Genomic DNA, 18,155 nt, shown 5'->3' on the forward strand with positions numbered 1-18,155 from the left:
CTCTCTCTGTCAAAAATAAACGTTGAAAAATAATAATAAAAGGCAGCAGGTATTGAAGCAGGATCCTGCATTGATGGAGCAGGAGGACTCTGGGAGTGAAGTTGGGTGGAGGCCCCACATCTGTCCCTCTTGTCACTTGAGAAAATAAGACACCCTTGTCAGCTTCATTGGGACAAAGAAAAAAAATGTAAAATTTTTGTGTTGTGGAGACTTTTTCTTCAGGAGCTATATCCCTGACCTCGCGTAACAACACTTTGAAGCATGAGGATTTGTGTACATTAAAAGTGGTTCTTTTTCTTTTCAGGCATCATGGACAAATCTAAAGAAAACTGCGTTGCAGGGCCTGTGAAGGTAAATCGAATAATCGTAATCTCTGTCACATTTAGAAAACCCAAATGGAGGTTGGTGTTATATCTGGAGTTCTCTCCACCGTCACTTTGGATTGTAACTTTAGAGGTGTCTGCTACATTCCTGGAGGAGTTAGTCCCCTTTCTCGGCATTTCATACCATGTCGTTGATGGGCACCTGTTATTTTGTTCTGCTTTGTCTTCTAGCTAGCTCTTTAAGTATCTGTTCCTCCATTGTGTGCAGGACAATAATGTATACAATAGGCGCCCGATACTTGCCTGTATTTGCTTGCTTGCCAGAAATTAAATTGCTTTGCCACAGCTTGTTCTGGTCACGCTGCAGGACACGGTAAGCTCCTAGGAATGTCGGGCTGTGTTTTAGTGAATATTTCCTGGGAATCCACTTTGAGCCAGGTTCTGTGTCAGATACAGGGATTACAATGATGCAAAGCGCATGGTCTTTGACTAAAGAACTTAGCCCTTTGGGGAGTTATGGGAGCCAGTACTGCACCTTCACAAAATATGTATGCGTAAGATGACCCGAGTAGTGGAGGGTGGGTGCTCCATTCAGATTGGGATGGGCTGGAATCCAAGGAGGGCTTCCCCAGGGAGGACCCTCTGCCTATAGTATTTGTGGAGCGGCTGGGTGAACGAATTTTTATACAAAGATCTTTTAATATAAGCAAGCCCCAGAGTTTTTTCCTTCTAGGAAATCAGCATAAAAATACACACACACACGAAGCAAGATTTGTGTGTGTGGGGGGGGGGGGGTGGGGGGGGGTGTCTTATTTTTAGAAATTTTAATTTTCTTTTTTTACTAAGTTTTAAATTTAATGTTTTTAAAAATGTATTATAGAGAGAGTACCAGCGAGGGGGAGAGAGAATCCTAAGCAGGCTCCACGCTCAGCACAGAGTCCAACTCGGGGCTCAATCCCATGACCCTGAGGTCATGACCTGAGCTAAAGTCAAGAGTGGGGTGCTCAACCAACTGAGCCCCCCGGGCACCCCAAGTCTTTTATTTTAATACCAGTGTAATTAACACACCATGGTTTATTAGTTTGAGGGGTACGTTACAGGGATTCAGCTCTTCTGTACGTTACCCCGTGCTCATAAGGATAAGGGTCCCCTTTGTCCCCATCCTGTTTCACCACCGCCCCCCCCCCCCCAACCCCACCTCACCTCTGGTAACCACCAGTTTGTTTTCTGTAGTTAAGAGTTTGTCTCTTTTCTTTCTTTCTTTCTTTCTTTCTTTCTTTCTTTCTTTCTTTCTTTCTTTCTTTCTTTCTTCTCTTTTCTTTTTTCTTTTCCCCTTTGCTGGTTTGTTTCTTAAATTCCACATATGAGTGAAATCATATGGTATTTTGTCTTTCTCTTACTACTTTTGGTTAGCATTGTACTCTCTAGCTCCATCCATGTCATGGCAGATGGCAAGATTTCATTTTTTATGGCTGAGTAATGATCCCTTATATATCTATACCACATCTTCTTTACCCATTCCCCGATCAGTGGACACTTAGGCTGCTTCCATAATTTGGCTCTTGGTTTGTTTTTGTTTTTAGTTTTTTAATGTTTATTTTTGAGAGAGAGGGAGAGAGAGTGTGAGCAGGCAAGGGGAAGAGACAGAGAGAGAGAGAGAGAGAGAGAGAGAGAGAGGGAGGGAGGGAGGGAGGGAGGGAGAGAGAGAATCTGAAATAGACTCCAGGCTCTGAGCTGTCAGCACAGAGCCCAATGCAGGACTTGAACTTGGGAACAGCGAGATCGTGACTGAAGTCAGATGCTTAACCAACTGAGCCACCCAGGCGCCCCTTTAATTTGGCTCTTGTAAATAATGCTGCTATAAATATAGGGGTGCATATATCCGTTTGAATTAGTGTTTTTGTATTTTTTGGGTAAATACCCAGTAGTGTGATTACTGGGTCGGAGGGTGGTTCTATTTTTAACATTTTGAGGAACTCCCATCCTGTTTTCCACAGTGTCTGTACCTGTTTGCATTCCCACCAGCATCGCACAGGGGTTTCTTTTTCTCAACGTGCTCACCAACACTTGCTGTGGTCTTTTTGATTTTAGCCATTGTGACAGATTTGAGAAGTTTTCATTTTCAAATAAATGGATACTTCTCCTTTATTTACTGACTGAAAGTCTAAAATGATCAATTAGAAAAAGGCTAACTTGAGTCATTGTATTTGATTCTCAAGTCCTACGATAAAGATCATTTTAGGAAACTGCTGTTTAAAATGTCACTGCCTGAATGCCTACTGTGTTGTGGGCGTTGCTAAGCTGGACGTTGTGACCTGAGCTGAAACCAGGAGTTGAACACTTAACTGACTGAGTCACCCGGGCACCCCCAGATGATCTTCTAAAACATCTTCACTGAGGTGCGCCTGGGTGGCTCAGTTGATTAAGTGTCCAACGTCGGCTCGGATCATCATCTCGCAATTTGATTTCTAGTCCCACACTGGGCTCTCTGCTGTCCCCATGGAGCCTACTTCAGTTATTTAGATACTCTGTCCCCCTTCTCTGTCTCTGCCCCTCCCCCACTTGCTCTCTATTTCTTTCTCTCTCTTTCTCAAAAAAAAAAAAAAAAAAGTCTTTACCAGAAGATAACCACTGTTGAGTATTTTGACATATTTCTTCGTCTTTTTTCCTAAACATATGTATGATATTACTAAAGAAATTTCAATGGAATTGGGATTTTGGTATAAAGTTTTGCGTTGTAGCTTTTTGCTGGGTAATAATTCTCAAGCCATTGAGAATTCTTAGGAAGTGTTTAATGTCTCCCTCTTTAGATGGAAATTTAGTTAATGAACATTTGTTTATGGGAGCATGATTTTTGGGAGTGGGGTGTTGGGTGGGTAGGAGGATCATTCTGGTATTCCTTTCAGCCATCTACTAACCACATCCTTTGGAAGCGCTGATGAACATTGCTTTCCCCTTCCATGTACTGTCAGTGACCTTTGTTATTTTGTTATACTAGAAAAGAGACTTTGTGGAATTCTCAAAATACCCCGCTTTTGTTCACGAAGACCATGACGTTTATTTTTTCCCTCTCAATCTAGACCACAATTCCCCTTGGCGATGGTCCAAAACGTGTTCCAGTGACTCAGCAATTTCCTTCTCAGAATCTGTTATCTGCAAATAGTGGCCAGGCTCAGCGGGTCTTGTGTCCCTCAAATTCCTCCCAGCGAATTCCTTCACAAACACAAAAGCTTGTCTCCAGCCATAAACCGGTCCAGAATCTGAAGCAAAAGCAACTGCAGGCAACCAGTGTCCCTCGTTCTGTCTCTAGGCCGCTGAATAATACCCAAAAGAGTGAGCAGCCCGTGCCATCGGCCACTGGTAAATCAACTTTTTGAGACTATTAGATTGTTATTCCTTCCAGTTGCTTAAAAAAAGGGGGGTGGGGGTGGAGGATAGACTTGGCGTTTATTGTTTGGAGCCCTAGCTTTGATGTCATTTTTATTGAGGATACGGAGAAAAATCTGATGTCAGGTTGAGGTAGTAGGGTCTCCTGTGGGCCAGCCCTGTGCTCAGGATAGAGAACCTGATTCCCACCCTCGTGGTATGATTGAGGAACTGAAAACTTCCAAAGTCTGGAGTGTGGAGGGCAGTTGGGGAAGTAGATGTTCGAACTTGGATGGACTGAGGCCGGTTGGGTGAGGTCACGGTGGAAGCTCTTGGCTTGTTGAGGAGTGAGGCTTCATCCCCTGGGCATGGGGAAATTGCTGAAAGGTTTTCCAGTGGAGGAGGGACTGGCCTTCTAGAAATCTTACTAGATTGGCTCTGTGGAATGAACCGGAGAGAAGCAGAACTGCACTCAGGGGCAGCAGACAGGAGGCAGGCTGCTGGGGGTTAGGTCAGAGATGGCAGGGACCTGAAGTGGGCAGGGGCAGGTGGATGTTAGTAGTCCTTATTTACCAGCCTGGCATGCCCACACTCAGGAGAAGTGCTTCCTTCATCCACGTCGTCTCCTTCAGTTCTCACAACCACTCTGTGAAGGTGGTCGGTGACCACCTCTGTTTTACAGACGAGGGAGTGGAGCCTCTGAAGCATAAACTTGCCCACAGACACAGCAGGATGGAGGAGTGCAGGCAGATCCAAGGGCTGACCTCGGATGCAGACTGGGTGGAGCTGGGCAGTAAGCCGGATGTAGGGATGGTGGTCATATTGCCGGCATTAACTGAGATCGTGAAGCGCGAAGGGAGAAAACCGGTCTGGGCTCCCGTCACGTGTCTGAGCAGAGCACACCCTGCTGTTTTGGAGTTTGAAGTGGAAATGTCCAGCCTCTGGCTGATGAAACGATGACTTTAGCACCCTGTTGTGCAATTGGTTTATGGTACATTTTGCTGAATCAGGGGCTTCTATTTTTATATTTCCCCTTGGCAACTAATGAAGGAAGGTGGCTGATTTATGTTTTGTTGCACGCTGTTAATTTGTATGTAGTTGATGGAGAGTCGGCTGGCCCACTTGGGGGGCGGGGGGCGAAGGTGATGAGTGGGTGCTTATCATGGGTCGAGAGATTGGCAGTTCTGCCTTAGAAGGTCTTCATTTGGAAACTGAGGCTTCTGGGAGAATCTGCATAGTCTTGAGCTTTAAATTATTGGAGGGCCTAGCTGTATGCATATGTATGTCTCTCTATATAGGTGTATATCTGCTCATCTTTAGAAATCTAGGAAAGGCTTCACCAGGTGGGAGTCAGGTTAGGGTGTGGTAATCTTTTTTCTATAAAGAAAACTAAGAAGACCTTCCATTCTGGACACACCGTGAATATTTTGGTGACCATTCTTTGATTCATTTCTGTTCATAGGTTTTTAATTTATTCTGTAGAGTTATTCTAAAGTAATTATAATTATTCTAAAAGCAGGTTTTGACTTATCCTATATAGGAAATAATTCTGAAAAGGAACTGACAACAAAACAGAAAAATGAAGAATCAAAAAAGTAAGTTTTATTTTACTTACAAAGTCCTGTGCTATTGTGCTGTTAGAATATACTTTTATTTATTTATTTATTAATGTTTATTTATTTTTGAGAGAGAGAGAGACAGTGTGAGAAGGAGAGGGGCAGAGAGAGAGGGAGACTCTTGCCATCTGAAACAGGCTCCAGGCTCCGAGGTGTCAGCACAGAGCCTGACGTGGGGCTCGAACTCAGACCATGAGATCATGACCTGAGCCTAAGTCAGACACTTAGCCGACTGAGCCACCCAGGTGCCCCTAATTGCAAGTTTAATTATGGAAACTTGTTAAAAAATAGAAAAGGTCTTTATATTTTCACTTAGGATATATAAATGTTTCCAAATTCTAACCTTTGGCAAAAGGGAATTTTAATGATGTTTACTCGTGACTCAAGCTTTTCTTACTGTGTTCCAAATCTAGAACAAACTTGTATGAATCTGTTACAGAAATGTGTACAATAAGTTCCTCTCTACCCTCAGAAGTAACCACTACATGTAGCTTAGGTTTGTTTCTCCTGTTGCAAAACTGTATCCACACGTATATATGACTATATGAATATTTCAACAGTATCCATTGAATTGTTCTTTATACCGTCTTCCCCGGATATTTTCCCAAAGCTTGTTCCCAACTTCTGAACTGTGTAGACTCTACAACGTAGAACGTAATGTCTATAATGTAGTAGGAGGAGCCAGGGATGAACCCACAGGCTTTTTTGCTTGACTGCCTAACAGTGGCTTTCTGAGAATCGAAATCCAGCGGTTCTCGCCCCAACTGCCTGGTAGGACCCATCCCGCCTGCTTTGGCAGACTGACTGTCCACCCCGAGAGTCAGCATCTCTAGGTTGGAGGAGGAGGCTGTGGTTAGCCCGCGAGAGGCCCACAGACCGTTCTGAAGGCTTCCTCCCTCCACTTACTTACCTAACCTTTCCTGTGCTCTTTAACGGTGGTGGCAACAAGTGTGCACTTCAGGGTGTAGTACTGTCTCGGGACACTTTGCGTTAATGCTTCAGCTCTAAAAGCCCAGATTGTTCTTTGTCTGACTCATACAATCATTGGCAGATAGGGGAGCGGGGGATTTAATGCCTGTGGAGACTCACGTAGTGTAGTTATTGGCTTGGTTCTTGCTGAGGTTACCTACCAAATACAACATTAAATATAAAATTATTTAGAGGTCTATCTACTACCCGTTAATAAATTGTTAGAAAAGATTTGTTTTCTTCATATTTTAAAATATTCAAAATTTTTCCTAGGAGGCAGTGGGCTTTGGAAGATTTTGAAATCGGTCGCCCGCTGGGTAAAGGAAAGTTTGGTAACGTTTATTTGGCGAGAGAAAAACAAAGTAAGTTTATCCTGGCTCTTAAAGTATTATTTAAAGCTCAGCTGGAGAAAGCAGGAGTCGAGCATCAGCTGAGAAGAGAAGTAGAAATACAGTCCCACCTTCGGTAAGTTTCCAGATTGATGTTCAAGAGAATGTGGTACAGAACCTAGTTACTAAGAGTTAAACCGTGGAAGGCCTGCTCCATAGTACTGCAAAGAGTGTTTAATTCATCATTTTTCAAGGATTTGTCTAGAGAAGTGCTGTAGTCCTGAAAAATCACTTGGAGGTTTATGCTATGTTAATGAAGTAATTTATATGAGTCAAATTTGTGTGTGTTTGTGTGTGTGTGTGTGAGAGAGAGAGAGAGAGAGAGAGATTAAGGGAAATACTTCGGAGTTCTTTTTTTAATTTTTTAAAAATGTTTATTTATTTTTGAGAGAGAGAGAGAGAGAGCGAGCGAGCACAAGGAAGGTCAGAGAGAAAGAGGGAGATGCAGAATCCGAAGCAGGCTCCAGGCTCTGAGCTGTTAGCACAGAACCCGACAAGGGTCTTGAACTCACGAGCCGTGAGATCATGACCTGAGCCGAAGTCGGATGCTCAACCCAGTGCCTCGATATTTCTGAGTTCTAAGCAGAGGTTGCAAACTGGCAGCCTGCAGGTTGACTTTGGCCAATGGGTCTTTTTCCTTTCTTTTTTTCCTCTTAGTATTTTTTTCAGACTTGAATCACTTGTTAATACTTAAAAACCTGTCCAATCAGGCCTGTAACCCTCCCTGGCAACAAGTAGCTGGAGCTGAAGGGCTACTGTCCTGGGCCGAGTTCTCAGCTGCCCGAAGTCCTCAGCAGCAAACATCTGCTGCTGTTGAACCCTGCTTTTAAGTTGTGTCTCCTAGTGCTTGGGAATCAAACTGCTGTGGGAGTGCCATGCCTCTCCCTCTTTCTAATAGGCAGAAAATTAATATTTAGCTGAATTTCCCCCCCTAATAATAAAGATGACCTGAAGGAATGAAACAGTCTTAACCAAACCTGAGGTCCATTAATACCTTGCATTGCTTGTAAACTGATAGGCAGATGTGTGTATTTTTCTTCAGAGCAGGTCTGTAGTTTCAGATTCTCAAGTTTGGTGAGGGGTGCGGTAGGGGGTCTGTGACCAGAACTAATTTTCACTGGTTTTACATGAGGGGTTTGATTGGTACTTAGTACATATTCTTGTATCCTCTCCAGAAAGCAGGTGTTAAAGAGTATTCATCCTTTGTTGCAGGCATCCAAATATTCTCAGACTGTATGGTTATTTCCACGACGCCACCAGAGTTTACCTAATTCTAGAATATGCACCTCTTGGAGCTGTCTACCGAGAACTTCAGAAACTGTCCAAGTTTGATGAGCAGAGAACTGCTACTGTGAGTTTTCATTTACTGTCCTAACTCTTGTTCCCTCTGTTCCACCCCACATAGCAACGCACCCTTTCATTACAGTCCAGTGGGTTTCATCTAAAGAAAGATTGCTTAATAGGATCAAATGTTTGAATGAAAGAATCAGAATACCTTAGTTGTACCATCCATGCACATAAAATCAAGTACCAGGTGGAATATCGTGGCTGGTGTGTTTCCACAGCGGTTTTCTAGAGAAATGTATATGTGAATAGTTGCCCTCTCTTTTTTATTGTATTTTTATTTTTTAGTGTTTATTTTTGAGAGAGAGAGAGAAACGGAATGTGAGCAGGGGAGGGGCAGAGAGAGAGGGAGACACAATCTGAAGCAGGCTCCAGGCTCCCAGCTGTCAGCACAAAGCCCGACGCGGGGCTGGAACCCACAAACTGTTAGATCATGACCAAAGTTGAACGGCCAGCCGACTGAGCCACCCAGGTGCCCCTTTGTAGTTATCCTCTTTTTTAAAAAGTTTACAATAGTTTTAGATTTACAGAATGTGAAGGTAGTGCAGACTTACTTTCTCCTGTTTATCTTACATTAGTGTGGGGTATCTACTATTCACCTGACTTATCACTGCGGGTGTTGGCCTTGGTCCCCTGGCTGAGGTCACGTTCATTAGGTGTCTTTGCTGTGAAGTTACTCTTTTTCTCTTTGCGTACTGGGTTCTTCTAAAGCGTGTCACTATGCACAGCCCACGCTTAAGGAGTAGGGATTATGTGCCACCCCACCCTAATCTACATACATTGTTCAGAATTCTTCTGCATCAGAGATTTGTCTGTTCTCCCTTATTTATTCAGTCATTTATTAATGTGGACTCGTGGATATTTTATACTTTGCGTATAGTCCAATACTACTTTGGCCCTTGGGATCCCTTTCACATGGCTCCTGTTTTAGGTGGGTTTTTGTTGTTGTTGTTGTTTGTTTTTTTGTTTGGTTGGTTTTTTTGACCTACTCCCATCATTGTGGGTGTGGTGTTTGAGCACTTTCCTGCATCTGGCCCTGTAGGATGCTGCACCTCATTTTGTAGATTGCCTATCTCAGTCCTAGAATCAGCCATTTCTCCAAGGAGCCCTGGTTCCTTTTATGGGAAAATGGTATTAGAAACCAAGACCTGGGTGCAAGATGTGCTCATTGCTAGTGGGGTGTCGTGTCTTCTCCGTGATCTCAGCTGACAGAACAGGGACTAATCTGTGTATACACATGTATCTGTATTTTTATCCATTTGCATCTATATTAAGCACAACATGAGTCCATTACCACAGGATTCATTCTACCCTCCTCCCCTTGTTTATCTGTAACCTCCCACTGCAGCCTTGAAAAACCTGAATTCTGCTGTCCACCAACAGTTTGATTATTCAGTTCCAGTGTCCGTGTGCAGTGTTATCCGAATGATTAACCAGTTACCCCAGTGGGGAAACAACTAGATGCATTTAAGATTCACCTGTATCTTTTCAGGGTGCGGTAGCTCATTTTTTATTGCTGAATAATATTTTGCAGCATGGCTACAGTACAGTTTATCACTTCATCGATTGAAGGGTATCTTGGTTGCTTCTAGTTACTGGTGATTATGAATAAAGCTGCTATAAACATCTGCAGGCATGTTTTTGTGGGTCGTACGTTTTTAACAGATTTGAAAACTAGCTTGTGTGGTGAGATTATGTGTAACTTTATAAGAAACTGTTAAACCGTCTTCCAAAGTAGCTACACCATCTTTGTATTTCCACCAGTGAGTGTGCCCCTGTTCCTCCTCCTCACCAGCGACTGGTACTGTGTTTTGGAGGTTAGCCCTTCTTATTGGTGTATGTGGTAACTCATTGTTTTAATTTGTAGTTCTCTAGTGATCTATGACAGGTATCTTTTCACGTGCTTATTTGCCATGTGTATTGTCATTGCAGTGCCTGTTCAGATTTTTTGCCCATTTTTAATCAGGTTTTTGGTCATCTTGAGTTGGAAGAGTTCTTGTATATTTTGGATACAGGTCCTTTATCCCACGTGTTTTACAAACGTTTTCTCCCAGCTGGTGGCTTGTCTTTTCATTTTCTTACCTGCATCTAATCTCAACATCCAACATAATTGGGTTTTTGGTTTGGGTTTTTGGTTTTTACCCTGTGGATTGTGTTTCTTCTTTATTTTGGATGAAATCACTTGTTTGAAGAAGTAGAGAGTCTTTGGGCAGTTTTTTTGTTGCATCAGCAGATGATGGGTGGTTGCTTTGATGACACTCATTCTTTCTTTTTGGCATTGATGGAACTGGTGTTACTTTCAGGTGGTTGTACTTGTGAATTCACAGCATGAGTGGTGAATGACCCTTTGGTGTGGTCTCAGGAAAATGGACATACTATTTTAAACTTAATGTTAAAGGTTTGTTTTGTGGATAAGTAGAAATAGATTCATCTTATTACTTTCAAAATATTAGCTAACCAAATTAGTTGTCTTATTTAATTGGCAGTTAATATTTCTACTACTACGTTTTGTTCAATCCAGATGGAGTTTATGTTGGTGTAAGCAGTGGTTATTTGAAAGAAAAACTTGGTTCTTTCTAGATTCTATAGTAGTTAGAATGAATATGTATGCACACTGTTTCCCTTTTCTGATTAACTCAAATAAAAGTAAGTGTAGAGAAATATTGGGGCCCTTTATACATATTCACAGTGTGATGTGGGTGTGAAGGTGTGAAGGAGGCGGCTGCTAGAGAGCCCTGGTTGAACTAGCTCCTTGGCCTTGATTTGAGCGGAGAAAATGCCTTGCCCTCAAGAATCTAGTATATGATCTTTATGTCAGTAGCTCAGTTTGGTGTAGAAGAGCTCTCTTTGCCTCCACTTTCAGTTTATTATTGTCTAGATTTTGGTCTCTGGCTTTTGCCTGAAAAAAATGAAAACGTTTCTTCTGACCATGATATTTGCTTTTTACAGCAATTTGTCTAGTAGAACTTTTTGGTGTAAAATAATGTGTTCAGTTCTGTCTAGTGGTTGCTTTGGAAAACCTTCTTCAGCCAGAGTGGGTGGCTCAGTCGGTTTAAACGTCCGATTTCGGCTCAGATCATAATCTCACAGTTCATGGGTTCGAGCCCCACACCAGGCTCTGCTAACATCTTGGAGCCTGCTTCAGATTCTGTGTCTCCCTCGCTCTGCCCCTCCCTGGCTCACGCTCTCTCTCTCTCTCTTTCTCAAAAATAAACAAACATTAAAAAAAAAAAAAAAAAAAAAACACCAGCCAGAACTAAACAGCCAGAACTAAACATATTCTTTCAATACGCTGATAACAATTCTTATCTTTTTGCTAAAACAGATTCTGGACTTGCTAGAGCTCTCTTTGGCTGAGATGAAAAGAAAACTAACGAAAGGACTGATGTGCTGTGTGTGCTTTTTAAGCTGACTAACGAATATGTATACCCCCAAGTTTAACACCATGTAACACGCAAATGTACCTGCTTTTAATTTTTTTTCAAGATTGTTTTTTCCCCTTAAATTTTGAGTTTCAAACAAATACTTGTGTTATAAATTGATCTTGGTTTTAAAAATGGGAATTAAAAAAAATGGGAATGGACTGTACTTAAATTAAAAAAAAATTTTAATTGTTTACATGTCTGACTCGCTAATTTGTGCCAGTTTTTCAGTTGTTATCATTCATTGCCACTAGTATTTCTAGCTCATCAGTTTTCCCCCCTGTCCTTCAATGTCCTATCTGCTATATTAGCAAATAAATAACTTAGTATGGAATACTCGTATTTTATGCTAAACATGAATTTGGTTCGAAAAAAAATTTTTTTAGAGTCCTCTGTTGTTTCTAGCCTTAAAATCTATAAAACATATTAAAATCAATGTTGGCTTTCCCTTCAGAAGAGATGTCTAAAATTGTGTTATATAGGGGCGCCTAGGTGCCTTAGTCGGTTAAGCATCTGACTTTGGCTCAGGTCATGATCTTGCGGTTCACGAGTTGGAGCCCTGAGTCGGGCTCTGTGTTGACAGCTCTGAGCCTGGAGCCTGCTTCCGATTCTGTCTCTCCCTCTCTTTCTCCCCCTCCCCTGCTGGTGTTCTCTCTCTCTCTCTCTCTCTCTCTCTCTCTCTCTCTCTCTCTCTCTCCCCCCCTCTCCCCCTCTCCCCCTCCCCCTCTCCCTCTCCCTGTCAAAAATAAATAAAAACTTTAAAAATAAAATGTGTTATATAAAATGTGTGACGCAGACCCTCCATACTTTTTGTTTCCGTAGTATATCACGGAGTTGGCAGATGCCCTGTCTTATTGTCACTCAAAGAGAGTCATTCATAGAGACATTAAGCCAGAGAACCTGCTCCTTGGTTCAGCTGGAGAGCTTAAGATTGCAGATTTTGGATGGTCGGTACACGCCCCATCCTCCAGGTATGTAACCTTAGAGGTGGAACTTAGTGTTTAGCAAAAGCCTTCGGGGCTTTCAGGAATGAAATAGTCAAATACTTAAGGATAGAAATGTGGAATTGGGGCTGGTCACAGTTACACATACTTGGGAGAAACCTAGGCCCGTTAAGTGTCTTTGAGAATATTTGATTCTCCTACTGTTGTGGGGTTATTGTGTCGTAGGCCTGGGTTAAAGATGCTTCATGTCCTCAGAGGCTGATGAAGAGGACATACGGGACAAGTGGAAGACAGAGGAAGTGCAGGATGTGTTGGGTGGTGATGCCTGGGGCAGTGGTGAAGTGGAAACTCCGCTGCTTCCTGCACAGGAGACCGGTTTCAGAGGGCCACACACAGAGCTCTAGAGCTGAGGGCACAGAGCTTTGGGGAATTAAAAAAAAAAACCAGATTTTATCCAAATTGGTTTGGATAGAATTTTCCAGGTGGTGGTTGGATTCTCTGTGGTGTGCTTTTGTCAGTAGCATAGTCCTTTCTTGTCCCCTCTTAATAGATCTTAATTTTGCAAACAAGAACTAAAATCTTCTGTACTAATTTAACTTGGGTCTAATTAAGATTTTGAAGCCTCGTGAGGTGGTAGGGCATTAAAAACCCTCATCTACTGGTAAGTTTGTCAACTTTGGCAAAGGACTTAAAAAATCATAGCCATAATACTTTATACATTTTCTTAAACCACCTGTATCTTTTAACCTAAAATAGATGACGTGGTGGAGGTGGGGAGCTTTATTTTTGCCAGATCACTTGTAATTGTTCGCACCAAGGCATTGAATCTGCTGTTGCAGTGTCTCCTTTTTTTTTTTTTTTTTTTTTAAAGCTGGTTGTCTGTCACTAGTGGGAGCTGTTGGCACCTAGTGAGGCAAATGATGATGAAGAATTGTAGGCTTTGTAAAATCGCAGGGCTAAACTGGACCTTAACCTGTCCGGTGGTGTCATGTGATGGGAAAGATAAACGTCCTTTTCAGAAAGGATACGCCAGCCATGTCGCCCCACCTCCCCAACACGAGTAACCGTAAGAGCTCCCGGGAGCGCTGTCATTGGAGGAACCTGCTGACTCAGCCCCTTTTCAGCATCTCCGTGGTGATGAGGGTTTCACGTGTGCTCTCTGGGTGCCGGGCGTGCTGAGCATAGGGCCCGCGTGACCCCCTAGGAGAGCCAGTGGCAAAGAATAACTGACAGGAAGCAACGAAGACCTACGCGTGTTCGCACCCGGTTGATGTTTGGCACCCCCAGCGTATTTCTGGCCTTTGGTAGAAACACACACAGAAGTGCCGAATCGGCGGCTCGATAGCTCCCATCTAGGGCCAACATTTTGCCATACTGGCCGTGTCGATTTTTTGGTGAATAGACCAAAGTAAGTAAATTTTCAGAATTATATTGCAGACGTTATGCTTCATTCTCTGGGCACTTTGGGATGAATCTCCTAAAAATAAGGACATTGTCCCTATAATCACGACCGTTATCACTCCTCAGAAAATTAACAGCCTTGTCAATAGCTATTTAGTCCATGTTCACATTTCTGCAGTTGTCCACAAAATTTAGAGCTGCTCTTTAAGTCAGAATCCAACTAAGGTCTGTCCATGCATTATATTTGATTGTGTTTCTTTTGTCTAAATTTAAACCAGTTGTCTCACAATTTAAAATGGATTTTTCTTTTTTATCCTTTTTTCCTTTTTTATTTAAAAAAAATTTTTAAATGTTTATTTTTGAGAGAGACAGAGTATGAGTGGGGAGAGGGCAGAGAGAAAGGGAGACACAGAATCTGAAGCAGGCTCCAGGCTCTGAGCTGTCAGCACAGAGCCCGATGTGGGGCTTGAACTCATGAACCGTGAGATCATGACCCGAGTCAAAGTCAGATATTTAGCCTACTGAGCCAGCCACCCAGGTGCCCATATTTTTTTATTAAAAAAAATGTTTTAATGTTTATTATTTTTAAAAAAATTTTTTTTTAATGTTTATTTTTGAGACAGAGACAGAGCATGAACGGGGGAGGGGCAGAGAGAGAGGAAGACACAGAACCGGAAGCAGGCTCCAGACTCTGAGCCATCAGGCCAGAGTCTGACGTGGGGCTCAAACTCACGGATCGCAAGATCGTGACCAGAGCTGAAGTCGGACGCTTAACTGACTGAGCCACCCAGGCGCCCCTAATGTTTGTTATTTTTGAGAGAGAGACAGACAGAATATGAGCAGGGGAGGGGCAGAGAGGGAGGGAGGGAGGGAGACACAGAATCCAAAGCAGACTCCAGGCTCTGAGCTGTCAGCACAGAGCCTGACGTGGGGTTTGAATTCAGGAACCGCGAGATCATGACCTGAGCCACCCAGATGCCCCTCTTTTTTTTTTTTTTTTTTTAATGTTTGTTTATTTTGAGAAGGGGGGGAGGGGCAGAGAGGAAGAGAGGGAACCCCAGGCAGGCTCCACACTCAGTGTGGAGTCTGACACGGGACTCGGATCCCACGAAGGTGAGATCATGACATCAGCTGATGGCAAGAGTCAGATGCTTACCCACCCATGCGCCTCTAAAATGGATTTTTCTGATTGTGGTGTCACTTATCTTGGTCCTTTATCTTCTGTGGTTGCTGAGAACTGGAAGTAGGTCTAAGGACCTGAACAGTACTTTTGGCAAGAATACTTCCTAGGCCACCCTCATGTTTCAGTGTCTCTCTTGTACCACTGATGTGTCAGAAGGCAGCATGGATCTGTCACGCCAAAGCTAGTGTTTTCACAGTGGGACAGTTTTTTAGTGTTTTTGTCAGTGATGTCACAGGACCGTTAAGCTTTTTAGCATCTCTATAATATAAAAACAACTATGGAACTCCAAATTGCATTTAGAGAGAGCTTTCCTTTTCCAGCTACTTTGACATAGTAGTGATACTTTTCATCATTTACGGAGGTTCTGGAGTGGGAGACACTTGGGGCGTGGCTTGGTTGCTAGCTGCGTGATCTTGCACATCTCCCTCAATCTGTTTCTTGTCTGAAACTGGGGATTTAAATAGTTTCTGCTTCATAGCCTAGAATCTGGCCTAGGAAGGGCACTCCGTCACTGTTAGTGTAATCGTTAATGACGTTTAGCAGCAATTAGGGTAATAAAAACAGGTGCATCGACCCGAGCCTGCCTCCATTTTTAGGAGAACCACCCTCTGTGGCACCTTGGACTACTTGCCCCCAGAGATGATTGAAGGCCGAATGCACGATGAGAAGGTGGATCTCTGGAGCCTTGGGGTACTCTGCTATGAATTTCTAGTTGGGAAGCCTCCATTTGAGGCGAGCACATACCAAGAGACCTACAAAAGAATATCGCGGGTAAGACCTTAACGAGAACTGATCTGTTGCTTCTTGTCGAATTCTTATCAGCCTTCACCTTGGCCCTGAGCTGAATATTCATACTGTTCTGTCTTAAGCCGCGTTTTGTGACTGTCACTTGTCGTACTCCAGGTTGAATTCACATTCCCTGACTTTGTACCAGAGGGAGCCAGGGACCTCATCTCAAGACTGTTGAAACATAATCCCAGCCAAAGACCGACTCTCAAAGAAGTACTTGAACACCCTTGGGTCACGGCAAATTCATCAAAACCATCAGGTAGCCAAAAAAGCAAAGAATCAACCAGCAAACAATCTTAAGAATCCTGCAGGGGGAGAAATCCACGAGGCCCAGCTGGCGACACTGTTGACGGCCTGGCCGTGACCCATGACCGAGGGCACTGCAGACAAGGGCCCACCGAGCAGGCGGTGCCTCACCCTCCCCGGTCAGTCCGCCTCCGCGAACAGTGCACTCTGGAGTGAAAGTAGCCGCAGGACTTGTGGCCACTTCACAGTCCGGAGGCGAAGTTCACCTGCAGCCTCCCCACAGCCTGTCTCAAGTAGGGTGTCCTTGTGGAAGGCAGCTTGGGGCCCGACTGCGGGGAGAGTGGCCACTCCGCCCCGACTCCGTCAGCGAAAGAGGTGTGCAATGACCATCCGGTCCCTACGTGTGCATCTGCCTTCCTCGGTGGCCGAGCCTGGGAAAGCTGTCAGGATGAACATGTGATTCTTTCTTTTAAATGTCAAAATAAAGATTTCTGTATAGACTGCTATGTCATTTCCCTGGCATCCCTTCAGGACTGTTCGGTGTCTGTCCCACACTTGCGCCAAGTGGACGTGGTTAAGGACCAGATGAGGCTTAAGCCCTCGTGACTGTAAACTCGAACGCGTGCTCCATCTGTGTCTTGGGGCTGGCTGGATGAGACCTGTCTCTGCTGTTTCGAAATGTCAAAGGGCTGATCTTTCCGTGGTTTTGATGCTTTATTTATACAGTTTTGGTGAAGCACAGTAAGTCACATATAAAATGATTAAAGTTGTCACGTGTCTAACCTTGAAATTATAATGCATTTTCCAGTTCATTCTACCCTTTGGGAAATGCTGGGCTAAGCGTGGGCCCGCTGGGAAGGCGGGAAGGCCCCCCAATGGTGCTGTCAGGGCTCTGGAGCCGGGCTGGCCTGTGAACGCACCTGCCCTGCGACGACTGGGGACAAAGCAGTAGGGGTGCCCCTGACGGTAGCGGGGACAAGTCAGGGAGCTGGCGAACTGTGATGGGTAATTAGGTAGGAGAGGCGTCCAGGGAAAGTGACATCTGAACTAGGCTTGAAGGGCGGGGAGGACTTAAAGGCTGGGGGCAGGAATGGTGAGACAGCCCTGTGGCCCCGGGAGGGGGCGGCAGGAAACCTGGCACCACAGGGGCAAGCATATGGCTGTGTGACTGGGTGGCAGGGCAGGGGCACCAGGAGTTGGGCTGTGGGGGCTGCCAGCGCCCTCTCTCCAGCCTCCACTCTTTCCGCTGTGCCCAGTAAGTGGTAGTTCCTGCAGTAGGAACATTCCGTGCAACAGCCCAGCTCGGGGAGCCGGAACCCTTGGTGGGTCCTCATCCTGGGGGACCACCTTATGAGTCAGTAGTACAGAAGTGGGTGTGCCTGGCATGGCATGGGCACCTCTGGGGGGTTCCCTAGAGCTACAGGAGGTCAGGATGGACCAAGGGCTGAAGGAGTTGGTCATCTACGCCCACACCTGCCCACCTCTGGGCTCTGACCACGTTTTCGAGAAGATGCAAAGAGTTCTACATGTGGGGTGAACTAGTTCTTTGCAAACTGGTTTTCCAAGTGTGGCCCTTAATTCTCTGAAGGAATGTTTGCTTGGCTGGAATCCCTCCTTCCCAGCCGCGTGGGGATTTGAGCACAACCTGTGTTCAAGCCTCCTGCTCCTTCACAGCTGGTAGAGGCTTCCTTTGCTCTCCTTGTTACCCGGCTCCCAAGGGAGCCAGTATCCCAAGGAATACTTGGCAGGTTATTTTTAATATTTTTATTACTTTGGAGTTCTGCCATGTATGTAAACATTAAACGTGAGTACACGAATACAGCGAGGCTACGTGGGTAATTCTTTCCACCACTTGTTTGCTACTGGCCTAGATGTGAGCAGGTGCCATGCAGGTGTATCCCTTTGATTTCTTGTACTATGTGCTAACGCATCAAGCTACGTGTTTGTTTCCAGCTGCCAACATCCTCTCCTCAACCAAAGATGGTGAACTTGACAGTGGAAGGGTTGCAGTTCCTGACCTGTGCTTTCATGGCCAACTTTTGACATAAGGAACTAGATGCCAGAGACGTCTAATTGTAAGGAAGAGGCCAGCACAGAGAAACTTGTCCGCTGTGCTGATGCAGTCACAGAAGCTTCAAAACACAACTGAGCAGGGGCGCCTGG

At 44.4% G+C, this 18,155-nt stretch overlaps 1 protein-coding gene across 2 annotated transcripts in view; it reads left to right on the plus strand.

Moving 5' to 3' along the window:
- Window positions 1–16,782, plus strand: part of AURKA (aurora kinase A) — a 20,563-nt gene extending 3,781 nt beyond the window's left edge. For both annotated transcript variants that reach the window (XM_045444165.1, XM_045444164.1), the window contains exons 2-9: window positions 305–351; window positions 3,404–3,683; window positions 5,230–5,284; window positions 6,548–6,739; window positions 7,876–8,014; window positions 12,252–12,400; window positions 15,554–15,728; window positions 15,861–16,782. In XM_045444165.1, coding sequence (XP_045300121.1) covers window positions 310–351; window positions 3,404–3,683; window positions 5,230–5,284; window positions 6,548–6,739; window positions 7,876–8,014; window positions 12,252–12,400; window positions 15,554–15,728; window positions 15,861–16,046 — 1,218 coding nt within the window. In that variant the 5' untranslated portion in view covers window positions 305–309 and the 3' untranslated portion in view covers window positions 16,047–16,782. The remainder of the gene's footprint in view (window positions 1–304; window positions 352–3,403; window positions 3,684–5,229; window positions 5,285–6,547; window positions 6,740–7,875; window positions 8,015–12,251; window positions 12,401–15,553; window positions 15,729–15,860) is intronic.
- The last annotated feature ends 1,373 nt before the right edge of the window (window positions 16,783–18,155 follow it).

This window comes from Leopardus geoffroyi, chromosome A3 (assembly GCF_018350155.1).
Source record: "Leopardus geoffroyi isolate Oge1 chromosome A3, O.geoffroyi_Oge1_pat1.0, whole genome shotgun sequence".
NCBI lineage: Eukaryota > Metazoa > Chordata > Mammalia > Carnivora > Felidae > Leopardus > Leopardus geoffroyi.